At 49.5% G+C, this 19,782-nt stretch overlaps 1 protein-coding gene across 2 annotated transcripts in view; it reads left to right on the top strand.

Moving 5' to 3' along the window:
- The window catches only part of LOC120924637 (disintegrin and metalloproteinase domain-containing protein 33-like), a 184,093-nt gene that overhangs the window by 58,513 nt on the left and 105,798 nt on the right, over window positions 1-19,782 (top strand). For both annotated transcript variants that reach the window (XM_040335650.1, XM_040335642.1), the window contains exon 2: window positions 1,384-1,463. In XM_040335650.1, coding sequence (XP_040191584.1) covers window positions 1,384-1,463 — 80 coding nt within the window. The remainder of the gene's footprint in view (window positions 1-1,383; window positions 1,464-19,782) is intronic.

Below are 19,782 nucleotides of genomic sequence, written 5' to 3'. Positions count from 1 at the left end.
TGTGCTGGGAGAGGAGATTTCGGGGGGGGATTTGTGCTAGGAGAGGAGATTTGGGGGGGGATTTGTGCCGGGAGAGGAGATTTCGGGGGGGATTTGTGCTGGGAGAGGAGGTTTCGGGGGGGATTTGTGCTGGGAGAGGAGATTTCGGGGGGGATTTGTGCCAGGAGAGGAGATTTCGGGGGGGATTTGTGCTGGGAGAGGAGATTTCGGGGGGGATTTGTGCCAGGAGAGGAGATTTCGGGGGGGATTTGTGCTAGGAGAGGAGATTTCGGGGGGGGATTTGTGCTAGGAGAGGAGATTTGGGGGGGGGATTTGTGCTGGGAGAGGAGATTTCGGGGGGGGATTTGTGCTGGGAGAGGAGATTTCGGGGGGGATTTGTGCTAGGAGAGGAGATTTCGGGGGGGGTTTGTGCTGGGAGAGGAGATTTCGGGGGGGTTTGTGCTGGGAGAGGAGATTTCGGGGGGGATTTGTGCTAGGAGAGGAGATTTGGGGGGGGGATTTGTGCCGGGAGAGGAGATTTGGGGGGGATTTGTGCCAGGAGAGGAGATTTCGGGGGGGGTTTGTGCTAGGAGAGGAGATTTCGGGGGGGATTTGTGCTAGGAGAGGAGATTTCGGGGGGATTTGTGCTAGGAGAGGAGATTTCGGGGGGGGATTTGTGCTAGGAGAGGAGATTTGGGGGGGGGTTTTGTGCGGGAGAGGAGATTTCGGGGGGGGATTTGTGCTAGGAGAGGAGATTTGGGGGGGGGATTTGTGCCGGGAGAGGAGATTTCGGGGGGGATTTGTGCTAGGAGAGGAGATTTCGGGGGGGATTTGTGCTAGGAGAGGAGATTTCGGGGGGGATTTGTGCTAGGAGAGGAGATTTCGGGGGGGATTTGTGCTGGGAGAGGAGATTTCGGGGGGATTTGTGCTAGGAGAGGAGATTTCGGGGGGGATTTGTGCTGGGAGTGGGGGGATTTGGAGAAAGGAAAGGATTTTGGGAGGGAGAGGATTTCAGCTAGGAGGGGGAATTTCTACTGGAAAAGAGTGAGTTTTTTTGGTGGAGGGGGGGAGTATTTTGGCTTGCAAGGGGAGTTTTATCTCAGCTTGAGCTATAGAGCTCTGTAAAGAAGCCTTTCTAAGACGCTACTTCCCCAGTGATTCCTCCATACATGTAAATCAGAACACAAGAAGCCTCCCTGCGCGGTGTGGCGGCACTATGGCACACTCTCAGGGACACCATTTTTTCTGGCGTTGGCCGCAGTTGCCCGATGACTGGCAGGGCCGGGCGTCATTTTACTCGAAGTGGGGGACTTACTGACGGCCTTGTATCCAGAAACAAAAGCCGTGTGTTATTTCTGGTTCTGAGCATTTACCAATCAGAATACATCTTTGTTTCCATCTCAGGGGCGACACACGGGGAAGAAGTGACGGCTGATTGGCTGCTCAATGGGCGTGTCAGAAGGTCGGTGACCCTGAAGGACAAGGTAGGTGATATCTATAGATATTATTTTTTTCTTAAACTAATCAACATGTCATACTTACCTGCTCTGTTCAATGGTTTTGCACAGAGGGGGGCCCCCGAACCTCCTCTTCTGGGGTTCCCCATTGGCCGCTCTGTGCTCCTCCTCTTCTCTGAGTGCCCCCATAGCAAGGAGTAGGATGGATTGATCACCCCTTTTGGGGGGAGGTGATGGGAACCTAATTGGGGTTTCTGGTGGTGGTCTTGAGCTTGGAGACCCCCCATGGACTTGTAGCCGTCAATTATTGACTTACTGCCGTTTATGGATTGCTGGCAATCATGATCTGCACTACCTCTTTGGTAGACATGTGCACTGCCGAAAAATGTGTTAATTTACGTCTTCGCTTCTTTCGTTTTTAATAATTTTTTTCGGAAAATTCGAATGATTCGGAATTCGGGAATTTAAAAAAATTCGGAATTCGAACATTCAGAAATAAAAAAAATCGGAAAATTCGTAATTCGGAAATGCAAAAATTTTCGAATTCCGAGTTCCAAATTTTCAAATTTTCGAATTCAGAATTTTCAAATTTTCGAATTTCAAAATTTTAGAAATTTTAGAAATTAAACATTTCTGAAATTACAATTTTTTTTTGAATTTCAGAAATTAAAATTTTCGATTTTTCCGAAATTACAATTTTCCAATTCCAGAAATAATTTTTTTCCAAAGTTTCCGAAATTACAAATTTCCGAATTTTCCAATTTCCGAAATTAACATTTTCGAATATCCAAAGTTTCGAATCATAATTTCGGAAAATCCGGAAATTCGAAAATTTGGAAATTCGTCATTTCGGAAATTTGAAATTTGGGAAAATGAAAAATTCGGAAATCCGAAATTTTGGAAATTTTTAAATTCGTAATTAAGGAATTTGTCAAAATTCGGAATTAACTAATTTGACAAAATTCGGAAATTAACAAATTTGTCAAAATTCGGATATTAACAAATTTGTCAAAATTCGGAATTAACAAATTTGTCATAATTGTCACCAGCCCCGCACTTACCCCATCTAGGTCGTGGGCAGCACTTCCTATGGGCGGCGAGCAGAGGCTTCACCTCCTCCTGGTGCTTCACAGCAGCTCCCCCTGTGTCTCCTCCCTCCTCCTCGGCAGCCAATAGGATCGCTTCTCCTCTCGGCCAATCAGCTGACAGATCTCAGGACCCGCATCCTGGTTGGCCGGGAGGAGAATCAGGAAGGCAATAGCGAACGTAATTTTGCTGTTGTCACACAACTGGGTGGGCATGGGGCGCAGTGCTCTGCGCCCCAAGCCCACCCTTTTTTTAAGCCTATTAGAGCCTCTGGCTTTAATCATGTGCTTCAAAAAGAAAAAAAACATTGAAATCCATGTGTCCGGTGCCCCACATGTAGATTAGGGAACCGGACGCATGGATTAGGGGGGCGGCGCCCCTGCGCCCCGTATAGATGGGCCACCACTGTGGGGATCTGTGAACGAGACGACTACAAGTCCCATCTTCCACCATGGCACAGGGATTCACAGATCGCGCCGCGCACAGGGCAGTGACATCACCGCACTTGTAGTACATTGTTTAATTCCTTTAGCCCCATAACAGAAGGTCCATACCATAATACAGACCTGGGGATGGGGGGTAAACCATCCAAGAACTAGGCATTGAACCCATGATGGATGGATCTCCATGCAATGCTCTGCAGGCTTGAATGCAAATATTTCAAAAAGGAAAAACATTTTGTGTTATTAACAGGGGCGTTGCATTTTTTGAATTTTTTAATAAAAGGTGGGCGTTGCCTTTAAGGACACCGAGGAATGTGTGAAGAGGACCTGTATAACGCATGGATGTTTATTTTACATGTTTGTGGCTGTTTTGTGTTTTCAGTTCTGGAGAATTCCGTCTGAAATCCTTTCCCCCCTCCGGAGAGGGAGAGGAATGTTTATAAGAAGCCGGACACTCCCAGCATGTAATGAGACACAGACGGGAGAGCGTGATATATTCTCCGACTCCGGCGCCAGCGCGCTGACTAGAGTGTCAGTGGATGTTCTTCTCAATGCTGTCCAACTAAGAGCCCTCGAGGGCCAATATCCCCGCACTGTCCGGGTGGCAGGACAAGCCAAGTGTGCATGGTAAAGCGCAAGTCATTCAACATTGCATACTTGCCAACAGTGGCAGCTGGTGCTTTTTTTTGGGTGGGGGGGGGGGCAAACAAACTAAAAAAAAAACATCAATTGCCGCCACTGTGCCCATCAAACGCCGCCAGTTTCCACCCCAAATGCAGCCAGTTTCCCCTCAAATGCAGCCAGTTTCCCCCCAAATGCAGCAAGTTTTACCCTCAAATGCAGCCAGTTTGTCCCCAAATGCAGCCAGTTTCCCCCCAAATGCAGTCAGTTTCCCCCCAAATGCAGCCAGTTTCCCCCCAAATGTCGCCAGTTTCCCCATTAAATGCAGCCAGTTTCCCCATCAAATGCAGCCAGTTTCCCCATTAAATGCAGCCAGTTTCCCCTCAAATGCAGCCAGTTTCCCCTCAAATACAGCCAGTTTCCCCCCAAATGCAGCCAGTTTCCCCCCAAATGCAGCCAGTTTCCCCCCAAATGCAGCCAGTTTCCCGCTTTAAATGCAGCCAGTTTGTCCCCAAATGCAGCCAGTTTCCCACTCAAATGCAGCCAGTTTCCCCCCCAAATGCAGCCAGTTTGTCCCCAAATGCAGCCAGTTTCCCCCCCAAATGCAGCCAGTTTCCCCCCCAAATGCAGCCAGTTTCCCGCTCAAATGCAGCCAGTTTTCCCCCAAATGCAGCCAGTTTCCCCCCAAATGCAGCCAGTTTCCCCCTCAAATGCAGCCAGTTTGTCCCCAAATGCAGCCAGTTTCCCCATCAAATGCAGCCAGTTTGTCCCCAAATGCAGCCAGTTTCCTCCTCAAATGCAGCCAGTTTCCCCATCAAATGCAGCCAGTTTCCCCCCAAATGCAGTCAGTTTCCCCCTCAAATGCAGCCAGTTTCTCCATCAAATGCGGCCAGTTTGTCCCCAAATATAGCCAGTTTCCCCCCAAATGCAGCCAGTTTCCCCCCAAATGCAGCCAGTTTCCCCTCAAATGCAGCCAGTTTGTCCCCAAATACAGCCAGTTCCCCCCCAAATGCAGCCAGTTTCCCCCCAAATGCAGCCAGTTTGTCCCCCAAATATAGCCAGTTTCCCACTCAAATGCAGCCAGTTTGTCCCCAAATGCAACCAGTTTCCCCCCAAATGCAGCCAGTTTTCCAAGCAAATGCAGCCAGTTTCCCCTCAAATGCAGCCAGTGTTCCTCCCAAATGCAGCCAGTTTGTCCCCAAATGCAGCCAGTTTGTCCCCAAATGCAGCCAGTTTGTCCCCAAATGCAGCCAGTTTGTCCCCAAATTCAGCCAGTTTCTCCTCAAATGCAGCAAGTTTCCCCATCAAATGCAGCCAGTTTCCCCCCAAATGCAGCCAGTTTCCCACGCAAATGCAGCCAGTCCCCCCCCCCAAATGCAGCCAGTTTCCCCCCCCCAAATGTAGCCAGTTTCCTCTCAAATGCAGCCAGTTTCCCCCCAAATGCAGCCAGTTTCCCCCCCAAATGCAGCCAGTTTGCTCTTAAATGTAGCCAGTTTCCTCTCAAATGCAGCCAGTTTCCCCCCAAATGCAGCCAGTTTCCCCCCAAATGCAGCCAGTTCCCCCCCAAATGCAGCCAGTTTCCTCCCAAATGCAGCCAGTTTCCCACTCAAATGCAGCCATTTCCCCCCCAAATGTAGCCAGTTTTCCACTCAAATGCAGCCAGTTTGCTCTTAAATGTAGCCAGTTTCCTCTCAAATGCAGCCAGTTTCCCCCCAAATGCAGCCAGTTTCCCCCCCAAATGCAGCCAGTTTGCTCTTAAATGTAGCCAGTTTCCTCTCAAATGCAGCCAGTTTCCCCCCAAATGCAGCCAGTTCCCCCCCAAATGCAGCCAGTTTCCTCCCAAATGCAGCCAGTTTCCCACTCAAATGCAGCCATTTCCCCCCCAAATGTAGCCAGTTTTCTCTGAAATGCAGCCAGTTTGTCCCCAAATGCAGCCAGTTTCCCTCCCAAATTCAGCCAGTTTCCCCCCCAAATGCAGCCAGTTTCCCCCCCAAATGCAGCCAGTCCCCCCCAAATGCAGCCAGTTTCCTCCTAAATGCAGCCAGTTTCCCCCAAATGCAGCCAGTTTCCCCCTCAAATGCTGCCAGTTTCCCCTCAAATGCTGCCAGTTTCCCCCCCAAATGTAGCCAGTTTCCTCTCAAATGCAGCCAGTTTCCCCCCAAATGCAGCCAGTTTCCCCCCCAAATGCAGCCAGTTTGCTCTTAAATGCAGCCAGTTCCCCCCAAATGCAGCCAGTTTCCTCCCAAATGCAGCCAGTTTCCCACTCAAATGCAGCCAGTTTCCCCCCAAATGTAGCCAGTTTTCTCTGAAATGCAGCCAGTTTGTCCCCAAATGCAGCCAGTTTCCCTCCCAAATTCAGCCAGTTTCCACCCCAAATGCAGCCAGTTTCCCCCCCAAATGCAGCCAGTTTCCCCCCCAAATGCAGCCAGTTCCCCCCCCAAATGCAGCCAGTTTCCTCCTAAATGCAGCCAGTTTCCCCCAAATGCAGCCATCCCCCCCAAATGCAGCCAGTTTCCCCCTCAAATGCAGCCAGTTCCCCCCCAAATGCAGCCAGTTTGCCCCTCAAATGCAGCCAGTTTCCCACTCAAATGCAGCCAGTCTCCCCTCAAATGTAGCCAGTTTCCTCTGAAATGCAGCCAGTTTCCCCTCAAATGCAGCCAGTTTCCCCCCCAAATGCAGCCAGTTTCCCCCCAAATGCAGCCAGTTACCCCCCCCCCAAAGCAGCCAGTTACCCCCCCAAATGCAGCCAGTCCCCCCCCCCCCAAATGCATCCAGTTTCCTCTCAAATGCAGCCAGTTGTCGCTTCAGCTAATCAGGTGACCAGTAACCAGACCCGGTGCACCTGATTGGCTGAGAGGCGGGTCAGTGTTAGGGAAGTCATTCCCTAACACAGCACTGTTTAACCAGGGAACGCACAACCTGCGCGCCTGCTGTTTAACCACTTGGAAGCCGATTTGAGCCCACAGGCTGTACTCGGGAAGCCTATTAGAGCCTACGGCTCTAATCAGGCACTTCCATAACACCCCCACCGCTGTTATTCAGATGTCCGGTGCTCAATAGGGGGCCGGACACCTGAATAGAGGGCGGCAGCAGCGACAATATATATATTTATGTAATGCATGAATATATCTATTGTTGAGTGACGGGTGCGTGCAGGAGAGAGGGGGCGGCGCTCCTGCGCCCACTATGGACGCACCGCCACCACTGCATGGCGGCTGTGATTGGACACAGCCGTCATGTGTCCGGGTGACACGAGCGCATTGGGATCGCGCCGATGCGTGGGAGCACGCGCGCACGTGCGCACGCGCGATCCCCCTCTTTCTGAGGGACGTTCCTGAACGTCCACTCAGAAGGAGGAAGCTACCCCCAGGCTTTTGTTAATGGCCGAGGCTTTAAAATGGGACGTCCAACAAGCTCATGTAGGTGTGATGGTCAGGCGTTCACCGACATTCAGCCACGTAGTGATTCTACGCCTGACGCTGGCTCCCTCTGCGCACATTCCAGATGGTGGAGAGAAAGGCGCGATGGTTCTCACAGATAATAACATGTTTGTTTATCTTGCATGTCTGATCGCAGCTTGTTCATGCGGTTACGCCCAGCTCCACGCAGCGCACCTGTGTATGTTGGCGCTCTCTCATTAAGAATAACACAAAGTGAGGGGAGAGGGCCCATATCTCGGGGGAGGGGGTGGGGTTCAAGGCCCGTCCCTGGCAGCACCTCTCTTGTCAGATGTGCCGGAGGGAGCACTGAGGGTGAGGACTGTTATTAGAAGTCGGAGTTCTGGCAGAAAGGACCATTCTTACTATCAGCTCCCCTCCAGGGGATACGTCCCCCCGTCCCCCCCCCCCCGCCCCTCACCGCCTGCTGTTATTACATTCGTTCCATAGACTATAACCCTTTCATGCCGCTGACCGCAGCCCATCTCTCCCAAATGTTTCCAGCTTCTGAAACCGCACAGCCCTTTACTGCAATGCCGCGTACACACGGTTGGAATTTCTGACGAGGAATTAAACAATGGACTACAAGTGCAGTGATGTCACTACCCTGTGCGCGCGATGATCTGTGAATCCCTGTGCCATGGTGGAAGATGGGACTTGTAGTCGTCTCATTCACAGATCCCGACAGTGGTGGACCGTCCATACGGGGCGCAGGGGCGACAATTGACGTCCGGGAAGTGGTTGTGAAATCCTGACTGGACTTCAATTGACGTCCTGCAGGATTTCATGCCAGTGCGGGGCGTGGGGGCGCGCAGCGCGGCGATCGGTGATGCGGGGTGTCAGTCTGACGTCCTGCATCTCCGATCTCGGTAAAGAGCCTCCGGCGGAGGCTCTTTACCACGTGATCAGCCGTGTCCAACCACGGCTGATCACGATGTAAACAGGAAGAGCCGTTGATCGGCTCTTCCTCACTCGCGTCTGACAGACGCGAGTAGAGGAGAGCCGATCGACGGCTCTCCTGACAGGGGGGGTTCGCGATGATTGTTTATCAGCGCAGCCCTGCCTCGTATGCCCACACTGGACCACCAGGGAGTGCCCCCCGGCAAAAAAAAAAAACAATAAAAAAAAAATGGGCACTGATTGGCAACATGGGCACTGGCTGTAATGATGCCCAGCAATGCCATCAGTGCCACCCCTCAGTGTCCATCAGTGCCACCCAGTGTCCATCAGTGCCAACTCTTAGTACCCATCTATGCCCAGTGCCCACCTATCAGTGCCCATCTGTGCCACCCATAAGTACCCATCAATGCCACCCATGAGTGCCCATCAGTGCCGCCTATGAGTGCCCATCAGTGCCACCTATGAGTGCCCATCAGTGCCACCTATGAGTGCCCATCAGTGCCACCTATGAGTGCCCATCAGTGCCGCCAATGAGTGCCCATCAGTGCCGCCTATGAATGCCCATCAGTGCAGCATACCAGCGCCGCCTATCGGTGCCCATCAGTGCCGCCTATCGGTGCCCATCAGTGCCACCTCATCGGTGCCCATCAGTGTCGCCATATCAGTGCCCATAATTGAAGAAGAAAACGTACTTATTTACAAGAAAAATTAACAGAAAAAAATAAAAACTATTTTTTTTTCAAGTTTTTCGGTCTTTTTTTAGTTGTTGCGCAAAAAATAAAAATCGCAGAGGTAATCAAATACCACCAAAAGAAAGCTCTATTTGTGGGGAAAAAATGATAAAAATTTCATTTGGGTACAGTGTAGCACGACCGCGCAATTGTCATTTAAAGTGCGACAGCGCAGTAAGCTGAAAATTGGCTTCGGCAGGAAGCTGCGTAAGTGCCCGGTATGGAAGGGGTTAAAGCACATGATTAAAGCCAGAGGCTCTAATAGGCTTAAAAAAAAGGGTGGGCTTGGGGCGCAGCCCACCCGGTTGTGTGCTAACAGCCAAATGATGTTCACTATTGCCTTATGCCCCGTACACACGATCGTAAATTCCAAAGTCCGATGTGAGCTTTTGAACGGAAATTCCGACCGTGCGTAGGCTCCATCGGACTTTTTCTGTCGGGAATTTCCGACAGCAAAAATTGGAGAGCCGGTTCTCTATTTTTCCGACGGGAAAAGTTCTTATCGGAAATTCCGATCATCTGTATGCGATTCCAACGCGCAAAAAAACATGCATGCTCGGAATTAATTCGACGCATGCTTGAAATCAATTTGACGCATGCTCAGAAGCATTGAACTTAATTTTTCTCGGCTCGTCGTTGTGTTGTACGTCACCGCGTTCTTGACGGTCGGAATTTGGTGTGACCGTGCGTATGCAGCACAGGTTTGAGCCAAAATTAAGTCGGAAAAAAATCCACGGCCTTCTTGTCGGGATTTCCGATCGTGTGTACGCGGCATTACACATTGGGGGGTTATTTACGAAAGGCAAATTCACTTTGCACTACAAGTGCAGATTACAAGTGCAAAGTGCACTTGAAATTGCACTGAAAGTGTAGTGCAGTCGCTGTAAATCCGAGGGGGACATGCAAGGAAAATAAAAACAAGATTTTAGCTTGCACATGATTGGATGATAAAATCAGCAGAGCTTCCCCTCATTTCAGATCTACCCAGGGCCGCCATCAGAGGGGTACAGGCCGTACACCTGTAAGGGGCCCGGATGGCAACCCCCCTTTTTTTTTGTAAGGAGCCCAGAGGGCCCGGGTGGCCACCCCCCTTTTTTTATAAAAAAAAATATATATTTGTGTTTTTTGTTTTTATTAAAGGGCCCAGAGGTCCCCAGGGCCCCGGATGGCAACCCCCCTTTTTTTTCTTTTATAAAAACATTTTTTTTTTTATATATATATATTTTTTATTTCTTTTTTCTTTTTATTATCCACTTAAGACCCCGGACCAAAATGCAGCTAAAGGACCATGCCCCTTTTTGCGATTCGGCACTGCGTCGCTTTAACTGACAATTGCGCGGTCGTGCGACGTGGCTCCCAAACAAAATTGCAAAAAATGCAATATTTTTTACTTTTTGCTATAATAAATATCCCCCCAAAAAATATATATATATATATAAAAAAAAAATGTCCTCAGTTTAGGGCGATACGTATTCTTCTACATATTTTTGGTTTGCGCAAAATTTATAGCGTTTACAAAATAGGGGGGGGGGCTTCTCAAGGGGGGGGCTTCTCAATTCACGCCCCCCCCCCCCGCTTCTCAATTAGCGGCGGCACCCCCCCTCGCTTCTCAATTTGAGGTTGCAGCACCCCTCCCCCGGTTCTCTACTCCAGGGGGCCCATGTCTGAAGCTGTGTAAGGGGCCCCCTAATTCCTGATGGGGGCCCTGGATCTACCCCTCGGGTTTACAGAAACTGCAGTTCTAAGTGTACTTTCAGTGCAATTTCAAGTGCATTTTTCACTTGTAGTGCAAAGTGGATTTGCCTTTTGTAAATAACCCCCCCAATGTGTTACTTAGTCACACTCAGGGAGGGGAACAGCAAAATGCAATCACCGCGCAGCACTGAAAAGCCAGCCGCACGATTCCCATATGTAATGAATAATCATGGATGCCTCCGGGTACATTGGTGATTGTAAACTACTAATAACACGTTTTTCACATAATTTATCCCACTTTATAAGACAGTAAATTATTGGATTGCGAGGACAACCTGTTCCAGAAACACGCTTGTAATCCAAAGCGCTTGTATATCAAAGCATTTTTTTTACAGGGTATAAAAGAGAAGAGAGGCGCCTCTAAGTGTAGCAATACGTTGCTAAATGTTGTATCTTTATTAAATGTAACCCAGATTGCTACACTGAGCCCTCATTCACACCTAGGCGACAAAACGCCTGAAGCGCGACGCCCGTGCCGCTGGAGGGGAGAATTTCCATTGATGTCTATGAGATGGTTCACATCTCATAGACGCCGTATGCCTGCCGCCTGAAAAAAAGTCCCGGACCCTTTTTTTCTTGCGGCATTGACGTTCGGCCATAGACATCAATGTAAATTATTTGAGAAAAAAAAAAAAAAAAAAAAAGTTAACTAATCGCCGCAAAATACGCCGCGTACGCGGCGTTACAATGTGATTGGAGCCTTAGGCTGCATTCACACCTGAGCGTCGGTCGTTCGGTCGTTTTTTTTCGGCGTTTTGTCGCGCGTATTCATGCTTATTTGCGCGTTTGCATACAGCGTCGTGCGACGTTTTTGTACTTCGACGTTTTTTATTTTAGCCAATAGGAAAAATTATCATCTTTTCATCACTTGTTGCTATGTTGGTAGATTTTTTTAATCTTCTGCCTGGGTGAAATGTTCTATTGATTAAAGCGACGAAACGCCCGTAGCAAACGCCCGTTGTCGCGCAAGTCGCTTGAATCGAGCGTTTCCATTACTTTCTATGAGAAATGGAAACGCTCAAATACGCCCAAACCGCCCGATACGCGCGACAAAAAAGGGTCCAGGACTTGTTTGAGCTTCAGGCGATCGTCGTTTCAGCGTTCGGCGTTGAGATGTGAACGGTCTCCATAGAGAATAATGTAATTTCGACCCTCCGGCGTATTGTAGCGTCGCGCTTCAGGCGTAAAACGCCTAGGTGTGAATGGAGCCTTAGCCCCCATTCACACCTAGGCGTTTTGTCGCCTGTAGTGTGACGCCGCTGCCGCCAGAGGGATGAAAACACATTTCCCTCTATGGAGATGGTTCACATCTCCACGCCGAACGCCGGACGCCTGACGCCTGCCGCCTGAAAAAAGGTCCCGGACCATCTCCATAGAGGGTGTAATCTTGGGGCACATCTAGGCGGACAATACCGGCGTTTTGTCGCCGTAAATCGCGGTACAAAATGCTGCTATTTGTACCGCAATTTGCGGCAACAAAACGCCGCACATTTGTCTGCCTAGGTGTGAATGGGCTCTTAGAGGCGCCTCTCTTCTCTTTTATACTCAGTTGTGACATGACGCTGCTCTTATATCAAGACATCGCTTGTATATCAAGGCAAAATGTATTAAAACATTTTGCTTGTCTTGCAAAACGCTCTCAAACCAAGTTACTCTCAAACCAAAGTTTAAATAGTAAAATATGAATGCGTTGTGCATAGTAACAGTGAAGTTGGTTTCCTGTTTCCTGATTCATCAGAACTCATCTGACTCATTCTGAATTCCCCGAACGGGAAGAAGAAGAGGGACTATTGTTTTCTATTTCTTTTTTATACTTTAAAGGGTCCGTCCTCTTAAAAAAATATTTTTCAGTTGTAAGTAATTTGTGTAGCGAGTAGTAGACATTGGCCCGGATTCACAGACATCGGCGCATATTTATGCCGCCGTAGCGTATCTCTTTTACGCTACGCCGGCGCAGCGCACAGAGGCAAGCACTGGATTCACAAAGCACTCGCTCCCACTCGCTGTTAAAGATACGTTGGGTTTCCTCGGCGTAAGTCATCGTAGGTGGAAGTGGGCGTGGGCCATGCTAATGAGGCGTGACCCCATGCAAATGATGGGCCGAGCGCCATAGAAGTACTTAAAACGAACGGCGCATGCACCGTCCCGTGGGCGCATCCCAGTGCGCATGCTCAGAATCACGTCGGAACTACTCCCTAAGATACGACGGATCACTGCCTACGACGTGAACGTAACCTACGCCCAGCCCTATTCACGTACTACAAAAACGACGTAAAATACGCCGGCTTGTGTTCCCTGGTCTATACCTTAGCATGAGTTGCGCCTCATATATGGGGAATAACTTTACGCCGGACGTACGACTTACACAAACCGTGTATATGATCCGCCGGGCGCAACTACGTTTGTGAATCGGCGTATCTCCCTCATTTGCGTATGTGCATAGAAAATCTATGGGAGCGGCAAATGCGCCTGGCGTAAATATGCGCCCATGATACGATGGCGTAGGAAAGTTACGTCGGTCGTAGGAAGCCTATTTTCAGGCGTATCTAGTTTTGTAGGCACGGCGCACATATACGACGGCGCATAGTTACACTTGCGCGGCGTATCTCGAGATACGTCGGCGTAAGTGCTTTGTGAATCCCGGCCGTTGACTTCCCCAATTTGAAGCCCTCGGGATATCATTAGCAATTAACCACTTCCAGTGTTGCCAACCGTTCGTATTTTTACGGACAGTTCGTAAAAACTGGCACTTTTTTCCCCCCGTTCGTAAATTCCAGTGGTTGCGGGAATGTGCCAGTAAAAATAGCCGAGATCGGTTCGGCTTGGAACCCCCCCTTTTTTTTTTTTTTTTTTTTTTTAAATGTTTATAAATGTTTATTTTTTTATTTATTTTTTTGTTTTTATTAAAGGGCCCAGAGGTCAGTTTTTTTATATATATTTTCTTTCTTTTTTTTTTATTAAAGGGCCCAGAGGTCCCAGGGCCCCCGGGTGGCATCCCACCCTCCCCCCTTTTTTTTTTAAATCTTTTTTTTTTTATATATTTTTTTTCTTTTTTTTTTTATTAAAGGGCCCAGAGGTCCCCAGGGCCCCGGGTGGCTACCCCAATTGGCTTCTCAATTTATGCCCCCCCCTTCTCAATTTTGTCAATTAGCGGCGGCACCCCCCCACTTCTCAATTCGCAGCAGCCCCCTCGCTTCTCAATTTGAGGTGCAGCACCCCCCTCCCGGTTCTCTGCTCCAGGGGGCCCATGCCTGAAGCTGTGTAAGGGGCCGCATAATTCCTGATGGCGGCCCTGTCTACAATACACAGTTACGGCTGAACTCGACTCTGTGTGATTTCTGCACTTAACCCACAAAGAGGTGATAAAAACCTGGAAGTGTTACACTGACACACTACTGAGCATGCGTTGCACCTAACATGGAACCATATATCTGCTGCTAGACTTCTTTAAATAAACAAAGTTGTAATTGAAGTTTAATGACCGTTCTGATGAAGCTCAGCTGTTTTTAGTCTGGAAGCTTTTCCCATAGTGAGTAGGGTACAAAATATTTTAATTTTGGCAGTAATTATTTCCTGGCCAGACTCGGCGATCTTATCTCAATCTCTGTCCTGTAATCATCTGGCTCCATGGAGGGGGCCACGTCTGCCGCCCACTTGCTGATCCAGATAAAGTGCCACATTCTCCAGACTGCCATGTGTGTGCAAGGTCCATCATGGTGGTGCCACCTTCTCCATTATATACTGCCATGTGTGTACAGGGTCCTCTGTAGTGGTGCCACCACCTCCAGTATATACCACCGTGGCCATACAGGGTCAACCGTAGTGGTCCCACCTTCTCCAGTAAATACTGCCATGTGTGCACAGGGTCCCACCATCTCTAGTACATACTGCCATGTGTGCACAGGGTCCTCTGTGGTGCCACCATCTCTAGTACATACTGCTATGTGTGTACAGGGTTCTCTGTGGTGGTGCCACCACCTCCAGTATATACCACCGTGGCCATACAGGGTCAACCGTGGTGGTGCCACCTTCTCCAGTAAATACTGCCAGGTGTGCACAGGGTCCACCATGGTGGTGCCACCTTTTTCAGTACATCCTGCCAAGTGCATTTAGGATCCCCTGCAGTGGTGCCACCTTCTTCAGTACATACTGCCATGTGTGCACAGGGTCTATCACGGTGATGCCACCTTCTCCTGTACGTACTGCCATGTGTGTACAGAGTCATCATGGTGGTGCCACCTTCTCCAGTACATACTCCCATGTGTACACATGGTCTATCACGATGATGCCACCTATGATGCAGGGCTGTCCCCGGCAATCCTGGACACGTGGTCACACTATGGCCACCACTACTGAAAGGCGTCCTTTTTTGCCATGCCATGAAATTGCCTGGCCCTTCTACAAGCTCCCAATAGACAGACCAATCACTGAGAGAGCCATCATTGTGGTCTATCACCCCGACTGCTGAAAGGTGTCCTCTTTTGTCATGCCGGAAAAAAAAATTGGAAGCCATGCCAGTTGACCATTCTCCGAGCGCCCAATAGATACTGATACAGAATAATCCAACAAACGTTGGTGTTGCTGTGACCTCTTCCACTTTTTTATGTGGAATATTAGTCATCCTCAGTGGTCATTGTTATCTCTATATTGCAGCTTCAGATTGCGCCTTCCTCTGGTATCGGAACAGGGCGGCGCTGAAAGGACGGCCAAATCCAATTTTCCAGCTCAGTCAGCAAACTGTAGAAATACTTTGCTCTCTTCTGCGGCCAAAAGCCGTCCATCGCTTTCATAATGATGCTGTTTTTTTTTTATGGATTTTATCACCCTAGCTGTGTCCAATCCGAACTCACACCTGTGTTCTGGCGACCTGCGTTTCCTGCGCTTTCTCATGAAAGGATCACCTCCCTTCCTGCCATGTGTGTGGCAGCCCATGGATTTTTTCCATGGAAGGCGGTGATATCAAGTTGATGGTATCAACTGTCCGTAGAACGTTACCTCCTCCCATAGCCGTCTTAATAGCATCATGGGCCCCTGGGCAATAGGGTGACCGCGTGTCCCGGATTGCCCGGGACAGTCCCGCATTTTGCAGGTCTGTCCCGGGGCACCTTCATTCCAGAACAATACAGTGTCCCGGAATGAAACTGACACAGCCACCCCCCCAAGCCAAACTAATGCCCCCAAAAAAGGGTGCCACATCAACGCTTTACTTACTGACAGTACTTGTCATGGCCGGGAATGCCTGGAGGAGCACAATCCCCGCCCCCTGCTTGTGATTGGAGAAATCATAAATCCCGCCTCTTGTGTTCAATCACTGTGCTGTGATTCGTTACACCAGAAGGTGATTTTTGGGATGGGGGGTGTCCCTGAATGGTAGTTTGGAAATGTGGTCACCCTACTGGGCAAAGTAATGCTCTGGGACCCCTACAAGGTAGGAGCCAGCACCCTGACCCCTCTACACCTAAAGGTATCCCCCCAGTACTCTGACCCCTCTACACCCCAGATATCCCCCAGAACTGTAACCATAAGCTACCCCTTGTATTGTGACCCCACTACATCCCTAAAACCCCCTACACTGTGGCCTCCCTGTTTTTCTGATACCTCTAGCACTATAGCCACCCAAGCGACCCCAACCATTTCTACCCCCTATACACCCCAGATCCCCCATCAGCATTGCTTTCCCCTCTACACCTTTGATATCCCCCAGCATCATTATTCCAGCCATGTAGTACCCCCTTTTCCAGTGGAGATACAGTGCATGCAGGGGCGGACTGACCATTGGGTCTCTCGGGCACTGCCCGAGGGCCCCATGCCACTGGGGGGCCCCCATCAGGGTTGCCAGGCTCAACAAAACCAGGGGCAGTATGTAAAAATCTGTCCCTGATATGTCCGAAACCGACATGCTTTTGATTTTAGCTGCCCTGCCTCTGCACTGCCTCCTGACGTGGTGGCATCTGTAAGCCCGGGGGCCCCATAATCTTCTGTTGCCCAGGGGCCCCATGAGTTGTCAGTCCACCCCTGAGTGCATGTAAACTTTTGGCTCTGTGCCAACCTCCAGCACTGCACCCACCTATACCAATCAAGCAGGCAGAAGTATGGGCGGAGGAGGGAGCATCCCTCTGGGCATTCCAAGCTTTTCGGTGCAAACAGTGCTGGACAGCTGGGCTCACCATGACACCATCCACAATGCCACTTCCGCAGGTGGGCTGGCTGCCCTGCATATGATTGTTGAGATCAATAAAATTTATACTTTTTTACAAACCTTATTCTTCTTATTTCCTTCATCCATTGCTGCAACTCCGAGCCCCTAGGGGTAATTTTTCCTTATTCAAAAGTCTAATCAGGGGTGTGCAGCACCTTTGTCCGCAGTTGGTATCGCTTTTCCTCTGAAAACATCTGTCCCCCAGGCCTCAGTTTGGAGACCACTGATCGATACCAACAGGTATGTATTTGGATGGCAGGAGGACATTGTGGCACCCCTACATAAACTGAAGCCAGGTCCCCAGAGCTAGAAGACAATCATGCTAACCTCACTGTCTTTCCATACTCCCAGCTGAATCTCATACAGTGTGATGGACATCTCTGCATCCTTTGTTTCTTTCCGTATATACATTGTGCCGTCCATCCCTTGGGATGATGTTTGTTTTGATTCCCAGCTAATCATGGGAACGCGGGGACTTTGAAGGGACGTTATGTGGAAAAGTCTCACTCTCCTTATTAGGAGAACATGGGATATTCATCATCCGGCTCCGGTAATAGCTTACAATTGCTGCAAAAGATTGCTATGAAATGACTAAAACCGCTGGAAAAATCCCAAGATTACTACAGGCCGATTCATTCCGCGCTCCAAGAAAGACTTAACTCTTCGCAGCGCCAAATACGGCGTTCCTGGAGGTCGCAGCCAGCAAAGGGGGAACGTTTTCTGGAGGGGTTTCGCCAACATCAAATAACAAGATTCTATTCTCAGACTCATGGGTGGCGGATCATAAATAACACTTCATGAGGTCACCATACATAGGTCTACACTCCTACGGTTTACATACGTGATCGGTCAGATCGTTAAAGTTACTGTAAACCCAACCGCTGAAGTCTCATGTCATTTCAAAAGTCGTTTTCAATAGATTTATACCTCCACTTTCATTCAAATAACCCTGGGGGGATCCTGCCACGAGCGGTCCATTATCAGACACCTCCTGTTTTAGGGTGATGACGCCATTCTATTAAAAAAAAAAAAAAGGATCCTGCGATGATAAAAGTTGCAAACAATGAATAAAAAACCCTTACCTGACAGCAGCACCCACCAATAACCCCACACATAATAATATCATACAAAAAAAGGAAAAGATTGTGTTTTGCGCCTCCCTACGGGTTTCGTCCAAACAGACGTCGTCACAGGGTTCACAATTCTATTTCTGTTTACCGATTATCTACCCATATATTCACCCTGTCATGTGAGCTTCTATTAGACTAGCCTGGTTACTTCTAAGAACCGGTGCTAATTCAAATTTAGAGGGGGGGACAGAGAGCTAGTTAGCTCTGACCAGGCTGATTTGTTTAAATCTGGGTCTCTGTCTCAGCTTGGCTGTGCTGTGGGCTCATTCTGTCGCTTCTGGGGTGCTGATCTCACCCCAGGACGACAGGTGGCAGCAGTGGAGTCGAGGTTTGGGTGCTTTTCCCCCAGCAGCCTATCAGGAGGGGGTTTTCCTCCCTGTGCATGCTGGGGGAGGGTATTTAGGAGACAGACGCCATTGGTCTGGGTCTTCTTCCAGTGTGGCGCCCACCTTCAGGGTGACCATACCACGGCACCCTGGCGAAATGGGGGGTGCGCGTGCCATGCGGTGTTCCTGGTTCCGGGACCACGTTGGTCCGGAACATTTGAGTTGTGGCTGGGCCCCAGTAATAAACTGGGTCCCCAATACTGAGAAGATCCCAAGCGTTGTTCCTTCGAGAGGAAGCTGTTCGGTGGGGAGTCCACCTGAGGAGAACCAAGAGAGGCTGGCAATCCAATAGGGTCTCGACCTCGACTTTTTTCATTTATAGCACCCTTGGAACTTATGAAAACTCTTGAGGCACCCAGTCTAAAATGGGGTCATCTTTCACATCCACAGTGCCCCCCCCCTCCCCCATTTCACATCAGAGTATTTAGTCCCCTTCTTTCACATCAGAGTATTCAGTCTCCACCCCTCACCATCACATTAGAGTCCTCAGTCCCCTCCTTTCACATCAGAGTAATCAGTCTCCTCCCCCCATCATCACATTAGAGTCCTCAGTCCCCTCCTTTCACATCAGAGTATTCAGTCACCTCCCCTCACCATCACATTAGAGTCCTCAGTCCTCTCCTTTCACATCAGAGTATTAAGTCTCCTCCCCTCACCATCACATTAGAGTCCTCAGTCCCCTCCTTTCACATCAGAGTATTCAGTCTCCTCCCCTCACCATCACATTAGAGTCCTCAGTCCCCTCCTTTCACATCAGAGTATTCAGTCTCCTCCCCTCACCATCACATTCGAGTCCTCAGTCCCCTCCTTTCACATCAAAGTATTCAGTCCCCTACTCCCACCATCACATTAGAGTCCTCAGTCCCCTCCTTTCACATCAGAGTACTCAGTCTCCTCCCCTCACCATCACATTAGAGTCCTCAGTCCCCTCCTTTCACATCAGAGTATTCAGTCTCCTCCCCTCACCATCACATTAGAGTCCTCAGTCCCCTCCTTTCACATCAGAGTATTCAGTCTCCTCCCCTCACCATCACATTCGAGTCCTCAGTCCCCTCCTTTCACATCAAAGTATTCAGTCCCCTACTCCCACCATCACATTAGAGTCCTCAGTCCCCTCCTTTCACATCAGAGTTTTCAGTCTCCTCCCCCCCACCATCACATTAGAGTCCTCAGTCCCCTCCTTTCACATCAGAGTACTCAGTCTCCTCCCCTCACCATCACATTAGAGTCCTCAGTCCCCTCCTTTCACATCAGAGTATTCAGTCTCCTCCCCCCACCATCACATTAGAGTCCTCAGTCCCCTCCTTTCACATCAGAGTATTCAGTCTCCTCCCCTCACCATCACATTAGAGTCCTCAGTCCCCTCCTTTCACATCAGAGTATTCAGTCTCCTCCCCTCACCATCACATTAGAGTCCTCAGTCCTCTCCTTTCACATCAGAGTATTCAGTCTCCTCCCCCCACCATCACATTAGAGTCCTCAGTCCCCTCCTTTCACATCAGAGTATTCAGTCTTCTCCACTCACCCTCACATTAGAGTCCTCAGTCCCCTCCTTTCACATCAGAGTATTCAGTCTTCTCCACTCACCCTCACATTGGAGTCCTCAGTCCCCTCCTTTCCCATCAGAGTATTCAGTCTCCTCCCCTCACCCTCACATT

The sequence above is a fragment of the Rana temporaria genome, chromosome 1, assembly GCF_905171775.1.
Source record: "Rana temporaria chromosome 1, aRanTem1.1, whole genome shotgun sequence".
Classification (NCBI taxonomy): domain Eukaryota; kingdom Metazoa; phylum Chordata; class Amphibia; order Anura; family Ranidae; genus Rana; species Rana temporaria.
The sequence above is the reverse complement of the archived record's forward strand: the minus strand, read 5'-3'. Positions and strand labels throughout refer to the sequence as shown.